Raw genomic sequence first — 21,739 nt, forward strand, 5'->3', positions numbered from 1 at the left:
TTCTCTGGACCTAAGGTCCCTAATTGGTAAGAGGAGAATGGAAATGACCTTTAAGGGTACTTCCAGTTCTCTATGATTCTTACAAACACCTGCAGATTCATGATTATTCCAATTTTTATAGATGAGGAAATTGAGACCTAGGGAGATTAAATGACTCTCCCTAGGTTACATACTAGTCTGGAAGCTCTGGCCACTCCAACACAATGTAATTCAAAGACAGACTGCAACTGTTTGTTCCCAGAGGGGATCATGACATCAGGAAGGAGATGCCATGCCCAGCAAGTGAATCAGATTCAAGTAAGGCAAGGCTGTGCAAGGTCCCAGCCTCACTTACTCTGGGGAATCAGCCAAGTCCAACAAGATCAGGACAACTGGTGTTCTGGTGATAGATGAACATTCCATTAATACAGTAGTAACTCCAAACACATAATCAAATCTTTCTGATTCAACAGTGATGAATTTTAAAGTGTTTGTACTTTGATACCACACTCCCTGACCTATTAAAGAGAATTCTAAACTCAGATTGTTCACCTGAAAGTAGTGACCTATCTATTATGTACCACCTATCTATTATGAAACACCTATCTATTATGTACCAGACACTGTGCTAGATGTTAACACTAAAAATACAAATATGGAATGAGACCAATCCTCAGGGAACTAACTTATTGAACTTACTAAGGGAAACAACATGTAACTCTATAAATCTATTCAAAATATATATTAATATATAAAATGACTGAGGACAGGGAGTTAAGGAAAAATTTTATGTAGAAGGTAGGATTTATATTTAATTTAAAAGGAAATGAGGGAATCTAAAAGACAGAGAGGTAAGGAAAAACGTATCTTCCAAACATGAGCAATAACCAGTGAAAAAGTATGAAGAAAGCAGACTGAGAACCATGTATGAGAAACAAGAAGGCCACTTTGGCTGCTTACAGAATTCAAGAAAGGCAGGGCAAAGTCAACTTAAGATACCTCTAAACTAAGAAGCTGCTATTCCATAAATGCCTGACACATTAATGATTGCTAGGTTTTAATGGTAGCGGGCGATATAGTCATGCTTCTCTAACTAAACCCTAGGGATGTTCCTTGGTTGTGTTTATATTAATCAGAGTTTATATTTGATTTCTAACATGTAACTTACTTGCCTGTTTTACACAAAAGTACACCTTGTCTTTCATTTTTAAGTCAATCATAAATATAAAATTTAGATTAAAATAATGGCAGTAATAACTGATTTCTATTTATTCAAAAAATTGGATTCATTCACAAATTTTCTCAAACAGTGCAACAAATGATATACACTATTATTTTGTTGATAGATCCAAATGTTTACAGTATTTGGTGACTCAGGTATTATTATCTTTTATCCAGTTGATAATGACTATCAGACTTTTTTACCTTTCTACAAAAGTATAATATAGTAAAGCCCTAAAGTATAATGTATTACAGTCCAACACTGCTTTTTAAAAAGATTATGTTCTTTTTGTTTCTAGTAAAAAAAAACCTAATATTTAGGTTATAATAATCCTCACTAAATAGTAAATATGAATAGTCAATCATCCTTTTTGAGAGAACACAGAAATATATAATCAGGATGATGAATAATCAAGTCTGTTACAGGAACAAAACTGGAAATATATTTGAGTTCACTTACTCTGTGTATAAGTCCTCTATCATTGCAACAATAATGACAATGAAAGATACTGCAAATATCTGGCATCCAGAACCAATAAGTGAGGAAAATATCAGAGGGTGACTTGATGGTCTAAAAACATCTCCATGTACCTGCTTCCAGCCATACTCATCTCCTAGGTCTCTGTCCTATGTATAATGGGGGGAAATCATAAAGTGTTAGATACAATGAAGTGGTAAAAATGAAAATTAAAAGCTTTCTTCAATATAAATCACTTAATTTGGGGGCTGAATACCTCACTCCTCTCTCAATAAAGAGGACATTACTTAGTATAGTCTATACAATGTCAGACATGATGACATGTATATGGTATTTTAACTTTTTCTTTGGGATAAAGAAATGCCCAATTTCACATACTTCCAAATAAATAAATATGATATATATATAAAGGTAACAAAATTAAAACATCCTAAAAATTAAAATATATGTAAAACATTGAAACTTATAAAAAAATTCAACACATATTAAAAAATAGCTGTTATCTCTGATATATGATGATAGTAACAGGCAAAGTCATCTGCTTAAGTACAGCACCAATCCTGGGTATTTTAGGTAGTAGAGATTGAAAAATGTTTGAGAAAGAGTAAAAAGAAAGAACAACCTGGGAGAAGTTACTGCCTGCAATTCTTAATCTTCCTTTAGAAGATAATTTCACAAGTATATGATTAGTATTGCAGCACTTATTGTTCTACATAAAGAAGGATCATATGTGGAGTACACTTACACTACTGCCATGAATTTGGAGCTCCCAATTATATTAATAATCCCATGTGTCTGAAAATTTTTAAAGTGCTTTCACAACCACTCTTTCATTGATCTTCAAAAAACCACTATGAGACTAGTATCATCATTTTATAGAGAAGTGACTTGCCCAGGTTCATGTGACTAGTAAGTCAAAAAATGACAACTAAATGCAAGAATCCTAGTTAAAGGCTAGAAAAGCCCTAGGATAAAATAGCAGACTATATAGAATATTCATTTGGAATAGATCTTTGAAATCACCTACACCAAATGGGGAAATGGACTCAAGAAAGGTTGTCATGGTTAAAAGTACAACCATCATAGACAGCTCAAATAATCCCAATAAATTATGAAAGATTTGACAAAAAGACCCATCTTCCCCATTTACATGTAAAACTTAACAAATATTACTAATTTTCTTAAATGCTAAATAATCTTCTTCAACATAAGAAAAAATTCAATATTCTGATGTTTCTCAAAATTTCTTAATCTATGTAAGTTTCTAAAATGAATTTTGGAAAATTAGGAAATGTTTACTCACCATATCATCCATTTCTTCCTCTTTACTATAGCGTGCATAATCTTTTCTTAAAGTTCTCATTAAAATCATCGAAACTAAGCCCACCAAGAAGATAACCATCATAAAAGAATTGAAAATTGAAAACCAATGAATCTAAAAAATACAAATATTACCAACATAAAATAGCAGTCATAAAATTCAACAAGTTTTATAAAAATAATTAAAATATAAAATTTTTATTTATAAACATAACAGGTTAACTTGCTACGTTAAAAAAAAAAATCTACCAATAACATATGATAAACCAAGGGTTCTTAAACCCCCCACCCCCACCATTTGCAACCCCTCTTTATTTGAAAATTTTTTATGTTATCCCAGATATATAAGTATATAAAATAGGCAGACAAAGCAAACATTTATTGATGATAAATCATAATTTTGCAACCTTCACACTCAATTACCAGAACCCATATGGGAGTCACAACCCACAGTTTTAAGAAGCTGGAGGATAAATGACTTAAACTAGCAAGTGACTGTTAAATAGCAATTTCCTCATTCTAGTTTTAGACATATTATGATGCACAGAAAACTTCTCCAGAACAAACTAAATGCTTAAATTGAGGTACACCAAAATTGTGTCATATAAAAAAAAGATAACATTTGCTATAACTGCTATCAATGGATCATATTTCTATTTAAGATACTCATAAATTAAAGAAAAATAATCTGAAATTTATAGTGCTCATTGCTTTCCTAATTCACTGGAAAGAAAGGGAAAGAAAGGTTAAAAGAAATTCTCTCATACAATCAGAGAATACAATTTAAAGTTTATGCAAAGGGGAGGAGGGACAAAAAACAGATATTGACCGTTGAACCACACTTTCATCTGAAATATGTGTGTGCGCACACACGTATACACACACACACACACACACACACACACACACACACACACACACACATATCCTACCCCACACAATTGGGTCTATACCCATAGAAATAGATTTCACTCAAAAGGGAAAGAGAAGGAGAAAATAGAGAGGAAGGTAAGTTAAGAGAAGGATAATTTCTAATCAAAACAAAAAACATCAAAATATTTACAGATTTTTCTTGAAGTAACAGAAAAAATGGGACCATCAACAGAGGACATGCTAAACAAATTGAGGGGTATAAATTGACAGAATACTTCTCTCTCTCTCTCTCTTACACACACACACACACACACACCATGTTTATAGTTTTTTTTCCCCTTCTAAACATAACTAATGCAAAAATAAATGTGTTTTGCCTGACTATATATGTTTGTAACAGTGATTTTATTTTTCGTTAATTTTTATTTGGAGAAAGCTAAGGGGGGGGGGGGGCTAAGAAGGCAGATTTTTTGCTGACTGAAAAATTAATTTTAAAAAACTTCCTGGCTAAATAAACAAATGACTAATAATTTTTTTGTTTAAAAAAAAAATGCCTGGTTCTGACTTTCCAGATATTTTATAACATTTGTAACATGCCTAATCTAGCTACTCAAAATTATTTTCCAATCCTTTCTATCTCACTGTCCTACACACAGTTCCTTTTTATTTCTGCCTCTGTGTCTGCTCATTTTGGGACACTTTTTCAACTAAGTATTCCCCCTACCCTTATTCAAATCTCCCAACTTTAAAGGCCTAACTCAAATTTCATATTCTACATGAAGCCTACTCTTAATTGTTTTGAACTTCCCTCATTTCCCTTCTTTTATAGCATGAATCACATATTTTAGTACTTAATCATGTTTTAATAGCATTATCATTATGTATCTTGTCTTGTCTCAACAGTTGAAATAGGATCCTCTTGAGGGCAGGGACCACATTTCAGTATTTCTCCTACAGCTTGTAAGTAAGTATTACTAATAAACAATATAAAAATTATCTCCTACAGCTTATAAGTACTAAATAATAGGCATTAATTACACTGATTAACTAAAAAAAGTTATTCTCTACTAGCTTAGCCCAGAGTAAATTAGTTTTGGAGTTTGAAATAAAGGGATTTTTTTTTTTTTTCAAATTAAGTTCTGTTCCTTTAACCTACCTCCTACTCTAATTCATCCATATCCAAAAATTAAGAAAACAGGTTTTATATATATATACATACACGATATGAAACTCAGAGGATACAGTATAGGTTTACAGATATCTCCTTCCTAAGGACAAATTCTTTCACTTGGGAAATACTTAATAAGCATTTAGAGTATGTATAACACTGTGCCCAAAGTTCTATGTTTACCTATAAATTAGTACTAAGAAATGATTCTATTCTTGAGTATATTATGCAGGAATATAAAGGGAAAAATTAAATGATAATCAATTCCCAATGAGGAAACCACAGGAATTTATATTGTTTATGTGTTTTTAAAAAATGTTTCAGAAGTTTTTTTCCAAAACTGCCTATAGTTATTAATAGATAATATTTAATATTCTGATTCAAAATAATTTTATTTCAATGGAACAATGATGGTGGGAAAGCAAGAGTCAAACAAAAAGAGTATTCTTCTTTCTTGGAAAAAATAGTAACAGAAATCATGACAAGATGATTTTGGAGAGAAGCTAAAAAATTTTATGTTAAATACATCGAGTTTAAGGTGACAACAAGATATCCAAGATGAAACATCTAGCAGACAAATGAAAGTAGAACTATGACCCCACTTAGATCACTGACAAAAAAAAACTACAATGGGGGGAAAAAAAACCCCACAGCCTCAATTTTATTAAGCTATCCTTTTACTCCCAAAAGATAAAATCAAGGTGAAGAAGCCTAGAGCTTATAGTACAATAAAAACTTCTCTTCAAAACTCAAAATAATTGAATTAAAAGGGGAAATTTTATGTATAAATTAAAATCCTATCTATGAGTGGAAAACTTCTGATGGGAAGAGATCCTGTAGGACCAAAGTTCAAAATAACCAACTTACATCTTAGAACAAAAATATGACAGTCTATAGGACATCCAGGAATGAAGTAATTCAATTGTCACTCGCTCATGCAAGCAATATCTAAGCAACAATACCAAATTTATTAATAATTTATAGAAGTTAAATGGGGGATAGCCGAAAAATGATAAAGGATCTGTTTTTAAAGGGCTCAATTTAAACTTCATTTCTGCTATGTACTACCAGGTGAACCTCAGGGAAGTTGCCAGACCACTTAGGGCTTCAATTTCCTTCTCTCTAAAATGCAGGATTCAGATTAGATGCTGAGTAACATCTCAGCACTAAATCCAAGGATCCTACAATCCCTCAACTATGCAAAAATTATTCTTCCTGACCAAGTAGTCCTATGAGAATAAGTAAAGCCTAATTTCTTTTATAATAGGCTAAAAAGCAATCATTAACCCAATTTTTATTAAGAATCTATGATGATAACAACACATTTTACCTAGCACCTTACCATTTATAACAAACTATATCTTCACAAAAATTTTGTGAAATAAATTGTTCAAATAATATTTTTGGTTTTGTTTGTTTTTTTTGCCAGGTCATGAGATTTCCTCAATGTGGAGAATTCCCAGTGAGAAAATTCTATCTAACAACACAGATAACTACTATATATATATAAGTACTAAGAGGCACTTGTGTTCTGCAACTGAAAAGTATTCTAAGTCCTAAGGTGTGGAGCCATCAAGAGGTCACAGTGACTGGTAGAGGTGTAACTTCAACCAGTCTTCCTACTAGACTCTAAGGCTGGTTCCTTAAACGCCAGAACACATTGCCTTCTGAGTGGAAACATTATGATCACCAACTAACAGATTAGGAAACTTGAGACACTAGTGGTAGCGTAAATGAGACTAGCAATTTAGTCTCCTAGATTCTAAGTTCAATAACCTTTTTATGACTTCACAGAGGCTGTCTCTACACTGCAATCAACATGGCTAAGCACATTTAAGTGCAAAAACAAACAAAAAAACCCAAAAAACTAATGACTTCCTAACTATAAAAGATGTTGGTAGACCAAGGCAAACTTCCAGTCTAAGATCACTACTTAGCCCCTACTTTTTTTTTCCCTTTAAAATATTGACCATGTCTGAAAATATAAATCTCTCTATATTTTAAATTCCTTACTGGCAAAAGCTAAGTGTTAGTGTTTGGCACTACCTTTAAACTTTCCTAGCAACACGAGTACAACTACACCCATCCTATTCCCACTGTAACCCCTACTGTTACTACCCAAAATTCCTTTCAAAGATCAAAAAGTCCCACCACTGTAGCTGTGCTAATGCTGCTGCCACTGCTCTATCATCTTCTTCATTCCAACCAATACCAACAAGAGAACCAATTCATTGTGCAAGGTAAGGGGAGTTCTCGCTTTCGATGAATGGTATGTTCTGTTGAAACTAAAGTTTTCTCTAAAAAAAGAAAATTCAAAATGATAATGTAACCATGGCAGGGAAATCATCTTACCTCTCTGAGTCTCAAGTTTTTTTATGTGTCAAATGAGAAACATGCTTATTATCAATATTCCCCAAAGTAGAGGAACTTTAAAGTCCTCTTCAGTCCCACAATTCTATAATTCTAGTATTCTATTTTGTTTACAGAAGTTTTCTGTAATCCAGAATGGGAATCTAAATATAACTAATAACTTATTTTTCAACAAAACATTCCATTTATATTGAGTTCTAATTAATAACACTTTCTGGAATTTAACCAAGCAACACTTCCCAAGTTTGTGGAAATATCACAGGCATATATCCCTACCAAATGTCATTGGAGTCAGGTGACTACAGGTGGTAGTTTGAGTTGGTAACTAACATCATCCCTAAAGAGCTTTGAGGAAATGGAAAGATTTTCATGTTTTCCCGCCTCATAATCTTTTGTGCCTCCCCCAAAATGAAAAAAATTTAAGTCTTACTCTCTTCTGAAGAGATAAGAGAGGGATGGGTCAATAGAAGTTCTGATGGAACTTCAGCCTGGGATCTCCATAGAAGGAGTGGACAAAAGCCTAGGCACACCAAAAGCTCTGTGCTATGAAGAGAGTAGCAGAAGAAAAACAAAACTGATTCCACACTTCAGGTTTCTAAACATGGTGGCATCCCTCTATCCTCAGCTCTCATTTGTCTCTTTTTATGAAGTCACAAAAAGCCCTCCTGCTTTCAGAGGGGAAACACATGATTTCTTCAGAACTAGGAGACTAAAAAAAGCTGCAAAATATACAGGACCCTGACACTCTAGGAATTCAGCTATGGATCACAGAGAACTGAAGGTCCTCAAATCCAGCCCACTTGTATTACACCTGAGGGAAATGAAGGCCAGTGGTTGAGCAATGGGCCTGGGGGGTGGGGTGGGGGTGGGGGTCTTACGACTGGCTGGGGGGAGAAGCAGACTCCCATATCCAACTTCCTGATCCTAAGCCAGTGAGTGGGTTCCCTCTCTAGAGATCTTCCATCAGTCATCTCAAGAACAGCATGACCACCTTGCATGCAACATGTGCTCACTCAGACTTCCTGCTCGAGCCCTCCAGCTTGGAGGCAAGGAAGCCTTCCCTTTCTGTCCTTTTCCTTTTCCCTTCACACCTCATGCCTGTAGCACACACTTCCTTTGTACCCTCTCCTCCAAGAATTGCCCTCACCTCACAGCTCCTCTTTGTCTGTTTTCAATTTCCCTTTTAAGATGTAAGCACCTTTCTGACAGGAATGATCTTGATTTCAGGATACCCTTAGCACAGGGACCAGCAGCCTAGTATCAAAAATGCTCTTAATAAATGTTCTATCTACTCACCCTAGGGAGTCTAATGTTAGCTCTAACTAAGATCTCAAAGAATTATATTTTATTTCAAAGAGGGATGATCATTTACCTATCAATGACATCTAATAGGTTTCATTTCCAAAGAATGGCCTTACAAATTTCACTATATTTCATTAAGTCACTTCAATGGGGGGAAAAGTGAAAGAATTAATATGCATTAAATGTCTTAAATATACAAAATATTTTACATACCCTGTGTTGAAAAAAAGATGGATCAAGATATTTGTCAAATCGATCTTCAAATTTTATATCTGATTTTTTCCATTTCACCTGAAATAAATTTTATTTTGAATAACTTACAAAAATCAAAGAACCAGAATAAAAGTTTATTAAAAGAAATTTAAAAGTATTAAGAAACTAGAGCCAGGATAGAAAATGGCTGTCATTATTGGCACTTCAAAATAAGTATAAAAAAAGGAGTCAGTGCATATTTCTCTATATACACAACATCAACAACACAATTTTGTCATATCTTCTAAGATTATTTGTCATCTTCTAAGAGTGACAAGAGTTCAGTTTTCAAGATCTATTTGTTGTTGGCTAATGTTTTAATCTAGGATAAGTTTAATATCTGAAATTAATCAAAATAAGAACCAAGAGAACTCCATTTTTAGATTGAATTACTTCTACTTGATCACACCAAAAGAACTTCCTAAGTAAAATTATTCAAATATTTGCAAAAGTACATATATACAACACTTAAAAAGACATTGAAAATTGGATACTACAAAGTTCATTTTTCTAGTTACCTAAGTCAAAGAGTGTGATTAGGAAAGAAAGGCTCTCCCTACAAAAGTTACATTCTTTGTTCTACCATTCCCAATTTCAGAAAGTATTGAGAGTAATTTTGCCATCAATTGTTAAAAATCTCCCCTCTGATAAACATTTCAATGACAGATCATATCCCTCTTGGTGGAATATGAAGAAATTGCAAATTGGTTTGTAACTGCCCTGCCCAAACAATAGGCTCAAATGTTAAAATGAGTACTTAATAGCACTCTTTTTTAGAAAAGAGATAAAATAATTCATACTATGTACTATGAATACATACACAGTTTTTCTAGACTAAGCTAGTTTTGAGGATAAATTTTGTTATATCCCAGAGCAAATCCTGCAGAACAGAACTAAACTTATGTGCACTACAGAAAGCTGCACTCAAGATGTCCTTTTCTTAATTAGAACCTGATTTCAAGATGATGAGACAGGTTAAGTCAAATAGACAAAAGTTATAATATTTAGTTACAACAAATTTCTTATTCATCTACTTCAATTCTAGAACAAATAACTGTGAGGAATATGAACTAAATACTGTTCTCTGAATAGCATATTTTTAAATACTTACTGAATAAGACATTGAAATTTTAGTGTTTGCTATCAGTTTCACCTTTCCTTCACTAGTTAAGTTAACATCCACAATTCTATTTCCATTGAAACCTATTTCCAGCCTTTTGTAGGTCCAAAGATAGTAATCTTCAGCATCTTCATCTGCTTCACCAACAATACCTATAAAAGACAAAATGCTAACATTTTACAATGCAATATCACTAATTACTAAAAAGAAATCTTTTTCTAGTTTTCCTAAAAGCTGAGACTATGTTACTTCCGCAATATTCAATTGGAAAAACGTAAATAAATACTATTAAGCCCAATTATTTAGAATAATTGTTTTGTAACTGTCCTGCCAAACAGCAGTAGGCTCCAACTTCATGGTATTTCACAGCACTCTTTGTTAGAAAAGAAAAAATAGCATAATTCATAATGTACATTATGAAAATATGCATAGTTTTTTCTAGTCTAAGAGACTAATTTTAAGGGCAAATTTTGTTACATGCAGGAGCAAGTCTTGCAGAACAAAACTGAATTTATGTGCACTACAGAAAACTGTATAAGATATCCTTTTCTTTATTAGACCCTGATTTCAAGATGATTAAACAAGTAAAATCAAACACACAAAAGTTATAGTATTTAGTTACACAATAAATTTCTTATTAATCAACTTCAGACCTATTTGTGAGGAATATGAACTGTGTGTTGTGTGTGTGTGTGTGTGTGTGTGTGTGTTGATCCTCAGAGAAGCCAAGTAGTTTAGAAAGAAAAATAAAATGTCTGTTCCACAATTCCAGGCAAGAGGTCATTAAGAATAAAAGAAGACTGGTTGTATAGTTCAGGGTAATCCATCACTACTACTAGAAGGAAAGAGAATTCCTCAAATCTGATATAAACTTTTGTTATCCAGTCCTACGATTTCATCAGTGTGGGGAATTCACAGTATGGACTCTCAATAATGCAGAACAGTCACCTGTTTATAATTCAATCTTAAAGGAGCCAGTAGGGGCACTGAGGACTTAAGTGATTTACCCATAGTCACATAGCTAATATTTGTCAGAGGTAGGTCCTAATGCCCTATCTTCCTGTTTACAAGGCCTACTCTGTCTATTAGCTCACAGTTGTGTAGATCTTTACTTTCTAAAATATTTTCATATCTATCTTATCTTAAATTACATTACAATTCTATGATATAGGAAAGGAAGTGTCATGTTTTTGCCAAAAATGAAACAGACACTAAGAGAATGATTTTTTTAAAGTAATAAAATCATTTGGTAGCCTAGAATAAAAATTTGAATTCCTGAATTTTCCGCCACCATTCTATTTTTTCTGGAAACACAAACAAATACAAAGGACAAAATGATGAAAGACCCCAACTGGAAGTCAATGTAAGAAGCATAAACAACCAATCAACACTTCCAGTCACCTATTCCTTCAATCCCCTTGGCTGAGGGGGCCTTCATACTTCAGTTTCTTGAAGGTCTTTGATATAAAAGATCTCTCAACCTCAATTTCTCATTATACTCTGAATACATCAACTTAGTGTAAGTAAGTAAAGAGTTAGTAAACATACATGCTATATCTTCCTTACTAGATTTTAAGTTCCTGGAGGACAAGGACTATTTTAATTCCATTCACTACCACATGAAAGAGGCTTAGAATTTTTAACTGAACTCATTCAAAAGCATTCACTAAGCATAAACTATGTACCTGATGATAGCAGGAGATACAAAATTACTTTCCATTTGTCAAGTTTGTCTTCTCATTGTCGACTTCACAAACCATTTGTTCAAGGTTTTTGCACACTCTACACCTCAAATCTTTCCTTTCTTTTCCCCTGAAATACTTTCATAGGATCAGAGATTTTAAATTTAGAACTGGAAGAAAGCTCACATATCATCACCTAAAGTTCCATTATTTTTATAGATAAAGCCATTGAGATAAAGTGTTGACCAAATTCAAAAATATTAAATAGCAGAGCTGGAAGAAAACATAGGTCTCTCTAACTCCAAACATTAAGCCTCGTATTTTCAATTATCTCTACCTGTTGTTAAAAGCAAGGAAATTAACCAGGTCAAATGAATTTATTCCTTATGACAGAACTGACCTTGTCAAGGGATTATAATACTTTTTAAGGAGATAAAAGAAGAATTTTAGAGTTCCTAATTAATTTTCTTTGAGGCACATGTACATTTTTTTCTTCCCCAGTTAAAAAATGTTTAGTCCCTGCAAAATACACAAGTAACTATGATATGTTCCAGATCAACTGTTTTTGTCAAGGTCCAGACTGATATAGCTCTAATGCTTATACTCACAACTTCAACATTCATACTAACAACTTCAAGGTTGATGTTTTTAGCTTGGTGACTGTAAGGGTCTGTCTAAATTCAGCCTTTCTCCTTTGCAACTAAAAATTCTATCCATCCTGCAAAATCCCACAAATACTATTTCCTTCATAATCTTCACTGAAGACCCTTTCCTTTCTTCTGAATTCCTAGATAACATGATATCACAATGTATAACATTTATTTGGTTAGTCTGTAAAGTCTCACACTTTCTTGCAATTGAGGCCATTTTCCACTACTTTAATAGTCTATAACTTAATTAATCTATGCCACTGAAATACAAGCAAAAAGTTAAGACCTATTTCAAACTCCTTTTTTTACAACATCTTTCTTGATTCTGGCTGAAGCATAATCAGAATTGATCAGGCCTTGAATAACAATTCACATTTATGTAACATCATCTTAAAGTTTACCAAGTGCATCCTTATGAAACAAGTAGTACTAAGAAACAGGCTCAGAAAGGTTAAGTGACTTGTCCAACAGCAACAATAATAATAGCTAAAAGTTATATAGCAGTTTATACAAATTATCTCATTTGATTCTCCCAACAAACTTTAGACAGATGCTATTATTATTATCTCTATTTTACAACTGAGGAAACTGAGTCAAATGGGCTAAGTGACTTGCCCAGGGTCACACAGCTACTAAGTGTTTGAGGCTAGCTTCAAACTAAGGACTTCAAGCACTTCAAGCTCCACATGCAGGCCTTAAACTGCTGGACTACCTGCCTGCTCAAGTCCACAAAGCAACTGTCTATATATTATAATGAAATGAGTTTAAAAGAACATATTGCATTAATAACAATAGAACTATGATATTAGCTAGCACTTACATAATGGTTGCTGTATACCAGCCCTGAGGCTAAGTGCTTTACAATTATGATATCATTTAATCCTCACAATAATCCTGCAAAGTTGATGCTCTTATTATCCCCAACTTTACAGATGAGAAAACTGGGACAAACAAGAGTTAAGTGATTTGGCACGTGGTCGTCCAGCTAATTAAGTGTCTCAGGCTAGATAGAACTTTCTGACTCCAGGCCCAGCCCTACTCATGACACACATGGAGTCTTTGAGGTTCAGAGAGATTATGTGACTTGTCCATTCAGACAAGTAAGGGTCAGAAAATTGGTTGAAACCCAAGTCTCTCCCGATTCTAAGTCAACACTACACTAAAAAGGCACAGGCTCTCTCTTCAAAGAGCTTGTGAGGATAATAGTTTTTTATTATTATTCCCGTTTTACAGATAAGGAAACAGATTTAGAAAGGCTTGTTACCATTTTCCCAGAAATCCAGATTATTCAAAAACATGTTATCATCTTTGACTCTCTTACCTGTCAATATCCACTCAACCTACAAATGCTACTGATTTTTCTTTATAGTATAGGTCATATGAAAGCAATGTTTTTCACTTCCCCCCTTTTTTTCTTTTTACGCTCACTATTCCCTACCAGAGTTTAAATCCTTAAAACCTCAGCCTTGATTATTGCAATAGTCTCCCATGAAATCTTTCCACCTTGAGTTTTATATACCCTCCAATCTAGTCTATATAGGTATACCACAATGCTGATAAGATACCACTTTGATCACATTCCTCTGTGAGGCTGTCTTGGGTCCTTTTCTATTTTTCCTCGCCACTCTCTAACTTGGATGACCAACTTCATTAGCACCCATGAGTTTAATTATCACTTTTATAAAGATAACTTACAAAATATACATACATGTGCTATAACAAATAAACACATATGCACAAACTATAGGAACTCTCTTAAGAACCCACTCAAACTGGAATTTTCTGGAGACACATCAAGTCCAAAACTAAACTCATTCTCATATTTTCCCCCAAATCCCTTCTAAACATACCTCTTTCTGTTCAGAGTATTACTATCCTTCCAATCACTCAGTAACATAATATTGGCATTATCCATGAATTTGCCAGTCCTCTCTCCACAATATCTCCAGTAAACATCCTCTTCACCTCTTACTTGGACACTGATCTCTAATCCATCCTTTACACAACTGTAGAAGAGAAGAGACTGTCCACTGCTCTACTTAAGAGACTCCAATGGCTCCCACATTGCTTAAAGGATCAGTATAACCTCCTTTGTTTAGCTTTTAAAATCCTTCATAACCTTGTTCCAAATTGTCTTTCCATCTGTCATACATGGCTCCATTTCTGGCATAGTTGAAGTCCTACTGTTTTTCAAACATCACTATCGCCTATCTTGCTACATGCCTGGCACACTCCCACTTCAACTTTACTTATAGCAACATTTTCTAAATGTTTTCCTTGTCAGATTCTTAGAATATGGCATCCCATTGTCCACAAAGTAAGTTAAACACCTAAATCTTGCACCCATGGCTAGAAATTATATCTGGAATAGTTTGTGAACATGTGTAAAATTTATCCCCTACATTTCCCTTGTATAAAACCCCTCTCCAACCAAATGGCCTACTTCCCTGCCCTGCAAAGGCTTATGCTCTTTCTTCCCATATTTCAGTTCATCATATTTCTCCTGATTGATACACCTTCCTTATCCATTCAAATCCTGGCCCTCTTTAAAAATACTAAATTGTACCTTTCCCAACAAACCTTCCTCAATAATTCCTGCCTTGACTATTCCAATTTGTATTAACAATTTTGTAAGATTTATCATTTATTGCCTAGTATTGCCCAATATTGCTGTTACATATCACTTACTGTAGATGCTTGCTACAAGCACCAATTAGACACTAAGCTCAGTGAGGGCAAGGATCTTGTCTTCTCTATGTCTGTACCACTCTCAGAGTCTAGCATAATGAACAAAGTAGAAGTCCAAAAATCATTCTGTTGATTGTTCCTTGGTTTTCAAATCACAAAGAACTAAGAAATTCAGATAATTTCTTAGGCCACATCATTATTTTGTGCAGATTTGCTTCCAAGGTGTTCTTCTAAAGAAGCGCTGTCATTAGTAGATTTAAAAATAGAACTGGTTTGGTATATTATATTAAACTTACTATATGGTGATTGGTCACAAGTCACCAGTAGCAATTATGAGCACCAGAACAGCCTACATTAATAGTATGGTTCACTTTGCACAAAGCAGAGAAGGGCAGTGCTGAGGGGGAAAAGGCTCAAAGTCCACTGCCTGGGGACTTTGCTCAATAATTTGCTACCCCATAAATTAGGAAGCCACTATCCTGTGAGAATTTAAATAACATCCAAGAACTTCATGTTCTATGCTTGGCTTGCTTTTGTGCTTCAAGCAACAATGTTCTCCTAACCCATTAAGTCCAAAAATTGTTCTTAGAACCTAGCATAGTTTAATATATATAAAATACATGAAGACACAGAAAAGGGACCCTGATTAAAGTCTGTCACTTCAATTTGTTATACCCAGCTAGACCTCAGCCTATTTCTGCAAAGGTCATTTTGGAGTCAGCACTGCAATTGCTTAAACTTTCCAACCAAGGAGACACAATAGAAAACAGAAATGCATGAATTAAATCAATCTTCATTTGTCCTCTCAAAAAAAGGGAAGGGACAGGTTCTGGTCACAATTTGAAAATAGTAACTTCCCACAACCAACATGTTGCAACCTCCTTTGGCTAATAGGTATGCCCCTAGTTACTGAGATCTGAGATAGGATTAAGCCAGAGTCCTGGTAAAGCTTAAGATTTGGATGGAGACAAGGCAGTATCCCTCAACAATGAAAACTGATAAAAGTAATAAGTACCTGGACCTAAGGTTCCTTGGCCAACTCCTCAATCTATCAGATTCTTCTTTATATGCCTTTCTCCCATAGCTACTCCTCCTTATTTATATTTCTATTCTCACACAAGGAAGGGGAAAACCCTAACAATCACTCTTAGAATATCAGATTTTTCAGAAGGACCTAAAAGCATCTTTCTAGTTAACACAATTTTCCTATTCAATACACCCAGAAGACACCATAAATGACCACAGAATTTGGAGCTAAAAGGAACCTTAAAAGAGATTAGGAAGTTCAGATTCCTGATTAAGAACCTTGTCCAACATACATGTACAAAAATATTTATAGCAGTTCTTTTTATAGTGACAAAGAATTGATAACTGAAGAGATGCTCATCAACTGAGGAATGGCTGAACAAATTGTAGAACATAACTGTGACGACCGTGCCAGCACCCAGGACACCCCAGAATCACCCGGAGTCAGGATAAGCAAAAGTCCTTAGTCTTTATTCTTGGTCTTTAGAAGCAGGATTGAACAGGATGGAAGCAGAATCTCTGCAACTGCCTTCTCCCTCCTCTACTGTCAAAATGTGACTCTGGCCAGTCTTATTCCAACCCTTTGTCCCTCCTACAATCCTCTGTATACACCAATCATTGAGCCAACACAGGATAGTGGGAAGAACCATTTTCCAAGCATATGCCCATAGAGTATTGTCCAATCAGTAATTAGCCCTAAGTACTTGAATCGACCTCAGTGCCACGACTCAAGAGTTTCAGCCCTCTACACAAAACTGTGATGGAATACTACTATGCTTTAAGACATGATGAATGGGATACTTTCAGAAAAACTTTATATGAACTGTTGCAAAGTGAAGTAAGCAGATCCAGGAGAATAGTATACATAATAACAACAATATTATACAATGATCAAGTTTGAATGACTTAGTTATTCTCATCAAGACAATTCCAAAGGATTTATGATGAAAAATGCTACCAATTGCCAAAGAAATAGGTTATTAGAGCCTGAAAACAAGCACATTTTTTAAAACTTGGGGATGTTGGGGGTTTTTGGTCATGCTTTCTCTCAAAACATGGCTAATATGGAAATGTGTGACTGCATATGTATCATCCAAGTCAAATCGCTTATCTTCTCAAGGAGAAAAGAAAGGAGAAAAGGAGAGAATTTAGAACTCAAAATATTTAAAAATAATGTTAAAATTGTTTTTATATGTAAATGGAAATTATATATATATTTTTATATGTGTGTGTGTGTGTATATATGTGTGTGTGTGTATACACACATACATATATATAAATAAAAGAACCTTGTCTAAGAAGAACAGGTTAATAGGATCTGAAAAGAACTTCTGAGATCATATAGATCAATGATCTCATTTAACAGACAAAGAAAATGAGACCCAGAAAGATGAAATAATATGCTCATGGTCACTCACTATTCAGCTGGAACATGAATCCAGTTGTTTTGATTGCAAATCCAAGATTTATTCAACTACATCATGCTGCCACCCTGATACTTTACATGGCCATTTATGCAAACTGTTTACCATTCACACATTCAAACAACAATGAATAAACATAAGCCAGGTAAACCATATTCAAAATATTATATGATTATAATACAATACCTTAGTTTTCATGGTATGATGCTCAAATAGCATGATTATTCACTCACAGCTTAAAGAAATTAAGACAGAATAATAATCACTAGATTTGTCTCTGTCCATAGCCTGAAGAGAAAATCACAGTCAAAGAACTTACTATGAAAACCCCATATAACTGACTGTGTAGTTTGTATTTTGTATCACATTTATGCTAATTTAAGCCACAAAGACTTCACTTAAATTTAAAAAAAAAAGTTTTTCTCACATTAGGATTAAAGCTAAACATTTATGTTCTTATAAAAGGTAGGCACTTTGATTTGAAAGCTATGTAAATGCTTACTTATAAGCCTTAGTTTTGTAAGATGAAATCAACTGTTGAATCAGTTAAAATGTAGCTTGGCGCCAAAGTTTAAAGTTCCTGCCCTATATTCAATTCAGTCACTAAGAAAAAATGAATATATTTAATTATTGCCCTCATTTCCATTTACTAGTACTTCTCCTAGCTAAGGAAATAAATGAATTAGTAGAATATTTGCTTAGCAGGTTAAGTTTTGGTGTTCTATATTTGCCTAACACATGATTCTATATATTCATACCCTCTATGGAGGAGAGATAGCAAATAAATGAATGAGATTGAATGAATTTTTGGAAAAAACATAAGAAAAAGCAAAGGATATTCACAAGAGCTTATTATTCTGTCTTAATTGCTAATTTTACTCTGTAAAACATGTGGTTTCCTTAGGGAAGTCTGTGTTGGATTTAATTTTTTCATTAATTTGGTTTTTATTAAGATTAATGCTTATTCATTAGTAATAGATGACAAAGACAACATATTAAAATGAATTACTTTTATACATGATGCAAATATTATAGAGAATTATTTTAATCACTATAAAGGTAGTAATCAATTCAGTGCAAGTGATTAAATAAATAATGCTGATAAAGAAAATGTCAAAATGAACTTTAAATTATACTTTACCCCATATTGGTAAATCATCAATGTACATCTGGTACCAGTAGTGATTCTTGATAGCATATACAAAAGCATCTCTTTTCGCTTTGTCTAAGTCAATTTCACAGTAGTTGGTTTGCACGTCATCTGCTTAAGTTAAAATAGTCTAATTAGACCACAAATTTGTGAGATATACAAGGAAAAACACACATTAAAAAAGTCACCTTTCCTAAGCTTAATATTTTCTAATTTAAAAACTTTTCTGTAGTTTTATCGCCTATAAAATAGGAGAGGAGTAACAGTAACATGAGACTAGAATGATCAATACACTATCTACTAAGATGAACAGATCATGTTTGAGCTCCTAAAAAGATTTTTCAAGAGGCCAGTCTATATAACTTAATAAGTTAGTTAATAATTCTCAGAAGAATAAATTTTAATTTTCCTTTTAAATTTTGCCCGCAAAAATGATTGTTTATTATTTTTTCTTTCAGTCACTAAATTATTAAACTGTGGCTGATAAATTCATTCAACTAATAAAGATGAAAGCACTATGTATGCATATTTTATTTTATTTTTAATAATAGCTTTTTATTTTCAAAGTACATGTAAAGATAATTTTCAACATTCACCCGTATAAAACCTTGTGCTCCAAATTTTTCTCCCTCCCTTACTCCCAACCCCTCTCTCCCTAAGGCAGCAAGTAATACAATATAAATATGTGAAATTCTTCTAAACATATTTCTGCATTTATCTATACATGTATAATTTAAAGAAAAGTTCCTTAAGAAGCATATATTTTAACAAATACCATAAATACAGAAAAGCATGGAAAACATTTATATTAACTCTTGCAAAATAAAATATGCAGAACAAGGGAACCAACATTGTCCAGTTTCATCTGACTCTTGGGATTTTCTAGGCAAAGATAATAAAGGGGTTTGCCATTTCCTTCTCCAGCATATTTTACAAATGAGAAAAATGAGGCAAACAAGGTAAGTGAGTTGCCTCAGAACTATTGTCCAGGGCCAAATTTGGTTCTAGATCTAGCACTCTACCCACTGTGCTACTACTACCTAGCTACCCCTTACATAATGATTATAACAATGTTAAACAAAAAGCAAAACTCAACAACAAAAAAACTCTCAAAATTAAATGTTGTAGAATCATATGGCTCCAAAAAAGAAAGAAATATGAGGAGATACCCTTTTTCCTACTCCACAGAGGTGGGAAAGTCATGAGTATCGTACATTGCACATATTTTCAGACTTTTTCAAGGAATTAAACAGTTATGTTAATTTTCTTCTTTTTGCCTTTATATATGGTATAGCTCTCTGAGAGTGGGAGGAAGGGCATTGGAGAAATTATGCTGATAGAAAATAGCCAAAGATATCAATAAAAACTTATTTTTAAAAAAACTCATAGGAAATTTGTAAAGTTGCATAGCAAAAATTGAATTCAGGGCCAAACCTTACATCATATACACACTACAGAAATTTTAACTTCATTAAGATCAAAACTTTCTTAATCAATAAAAAGTAAAAGAAAAAAATGGAATGATCTTTTTACCCATGTAGGGAGAAAAATAAATTTTTTAGTCACTAAAAAAATTTAAATTTTTAATGGGATTGATTTTATAAATGATTTTAAAATTTTTGATTTTTTAAAAAATAGCATCTCTCAAATTAAAAAGAAACAGATTAAAGAAAAGGTCTGCAGTACATAAAAGACATAACTTTCACATAACATCTCTCAGAATAACATGCACAATCTCCTAAAGGAGAAATGGGTCTTGAAATCCATAATCCTGATCCGATGAAATAAATGATTTTTTAAAAAATAAAACTTTTAATAAATCATGTAAAAAGTTGTTTAAAACCAGCAAATTACCAGCAAACTACATGAAAGATCAGTCCAAATCATAAGAGAAATGCTAATCAAAATTCTATCTGACTTATTACACACACACACACACACACACACACACACACACACAATTCAGTTCAATGTTGGAAGAGTTGCAAAGACAGGTCGTCTTCTCCTTGTCTAATAAGTCTTTATTATCATCTGCTAAATCATCCTCTACACCAACCCCTTACTTTGAGTGATCCCAAAGCTCTCGTTGTCCTGGGTCCTTCCTTAGTAATCTACCGGGAGCTCCTATCTATTTAAACATGATCCAGAGCAAACAGAACCAATAATGGGCAACTACTGAGAAGCACGAAGGACCTTCCCTTCTTCTGTCCTAGCCTGAGAAAAGGCATCAGAACAGACAAGCATAACCAGCAGCCAATTTTTCCCACTCCCACCAGTGCCGGATATATTATCTAATCCCTAACTCTATCTGAGGTGCCCTAGAGTCCAAGTCTATATCAGCACATGGACCCAAATTTGCCCTGCTATTATGTTCTCTATAATCCTCATGGCCCTATTATCTTGCCTTCTACTTTGCTTGCTGCCAGGCCCTAAAAAGCCACCGGCCACCAAAACGTATTCTCATTTGTACATTGTTTCATCCAACGAGAATGTGACCAATTTAAGCACTGCTGGCACATCTTTGCTGTCCTATTTGTATCTCCAGCATTTTCGCCTAGTGCTCAGCAAAGAACAAGCGATTAGAGCACATGCTTACCCTCCCATTCCATCACCTCACATATTGCAGCTCTAACTATTCCCAGTCCTTCCTCATAGCAATCCTTAATTGGTCTCTTTTACATCTTCCACCCACAGCTCTGGGTTCTACCCAGTGGGGGTAAACAAACAAGCCAAATCTTTCACTTTCCACTATATGACACTCCTTCAAATACCTGAAGACATTGATCACATGCTCCTTAAGTATTTTTCCAGGCTAATAATACCCAGTTCCCTCAACATAGTCCTCTGTTAACTCAAAAAACATTTACAGATTGCTAGAAAAAGAATGTCAGTTAAACTCTAAGAAAACAAATGTTATTTAAATTTTCTAAATAGATTAAAAAAAGTAGTCCAGCTACCAAGTTTTCTAAAAGTTTCAATATCTTTATTAAACCAAGTATAGAATTTTCTAAGTAAAGATTTAATTTAAAGATTAAA

At 33.8% G+C, this 21,739-nt stretch overlaps 1 protein-coding gene across 2 annotated transcripts in view; it reads right to left on the reverse strand.

The window, feature by feature from the left end:
• The window catches only part of TM9SF3 (transmembrane 9 superfamily member 3), a 62,936-nt gene that overhangs the window by 25,023 nt on the left and 16,174 nt on the right, over positions 1 to 21,739 (reverse strand). Inside the window, exons 3-7 of one of the 2 annotated variants that reach the window (XM_012540187.2) lie at positions 18,695 to 18,817; positions 10,075 to 10,235; positions 8,925 to 9,002; positions 2,982 to 3,113; positions 1,661 to 1,827 (exon numbers count right to left, since the gene is read on the reverse strand). In XM_012540187.2, the coding sequence (XP_012395641.2) occupies positions 1,661 to 1,827; positions 2,982 to 3,113; positions 8,925 to 9,002; positions 10,075 to 10,235; positions 18,695 to 18,817 (661 nt within the window). The remainder of the gene's footprint in view (positions 1 to 1,660; positions 1,828 to 2,981; positions 3,114 to 8,924; positions 9,003 to 10,074; positions 10,236 to 18,694; positions 18,818 to 21,739) is intronic. The other variant, XM_031956178.1, reaches the window with a different exon arrangement.

The sequence above is a fragment of the Sarcophilus harrisii genome, chromosome 2, assembly GCF_902635505.1.
Source record: "Sarcophilus harrisii chromosome 2, mSarHar1.11, whole genome shotgun sequence".
Lineage (NCBI taxonomy): Eukaryota > Metazoa > Chordata > Mammalia > Dasyuromorphia > Dasyuridae > Sarcophilus > Sarcophilus harrisii.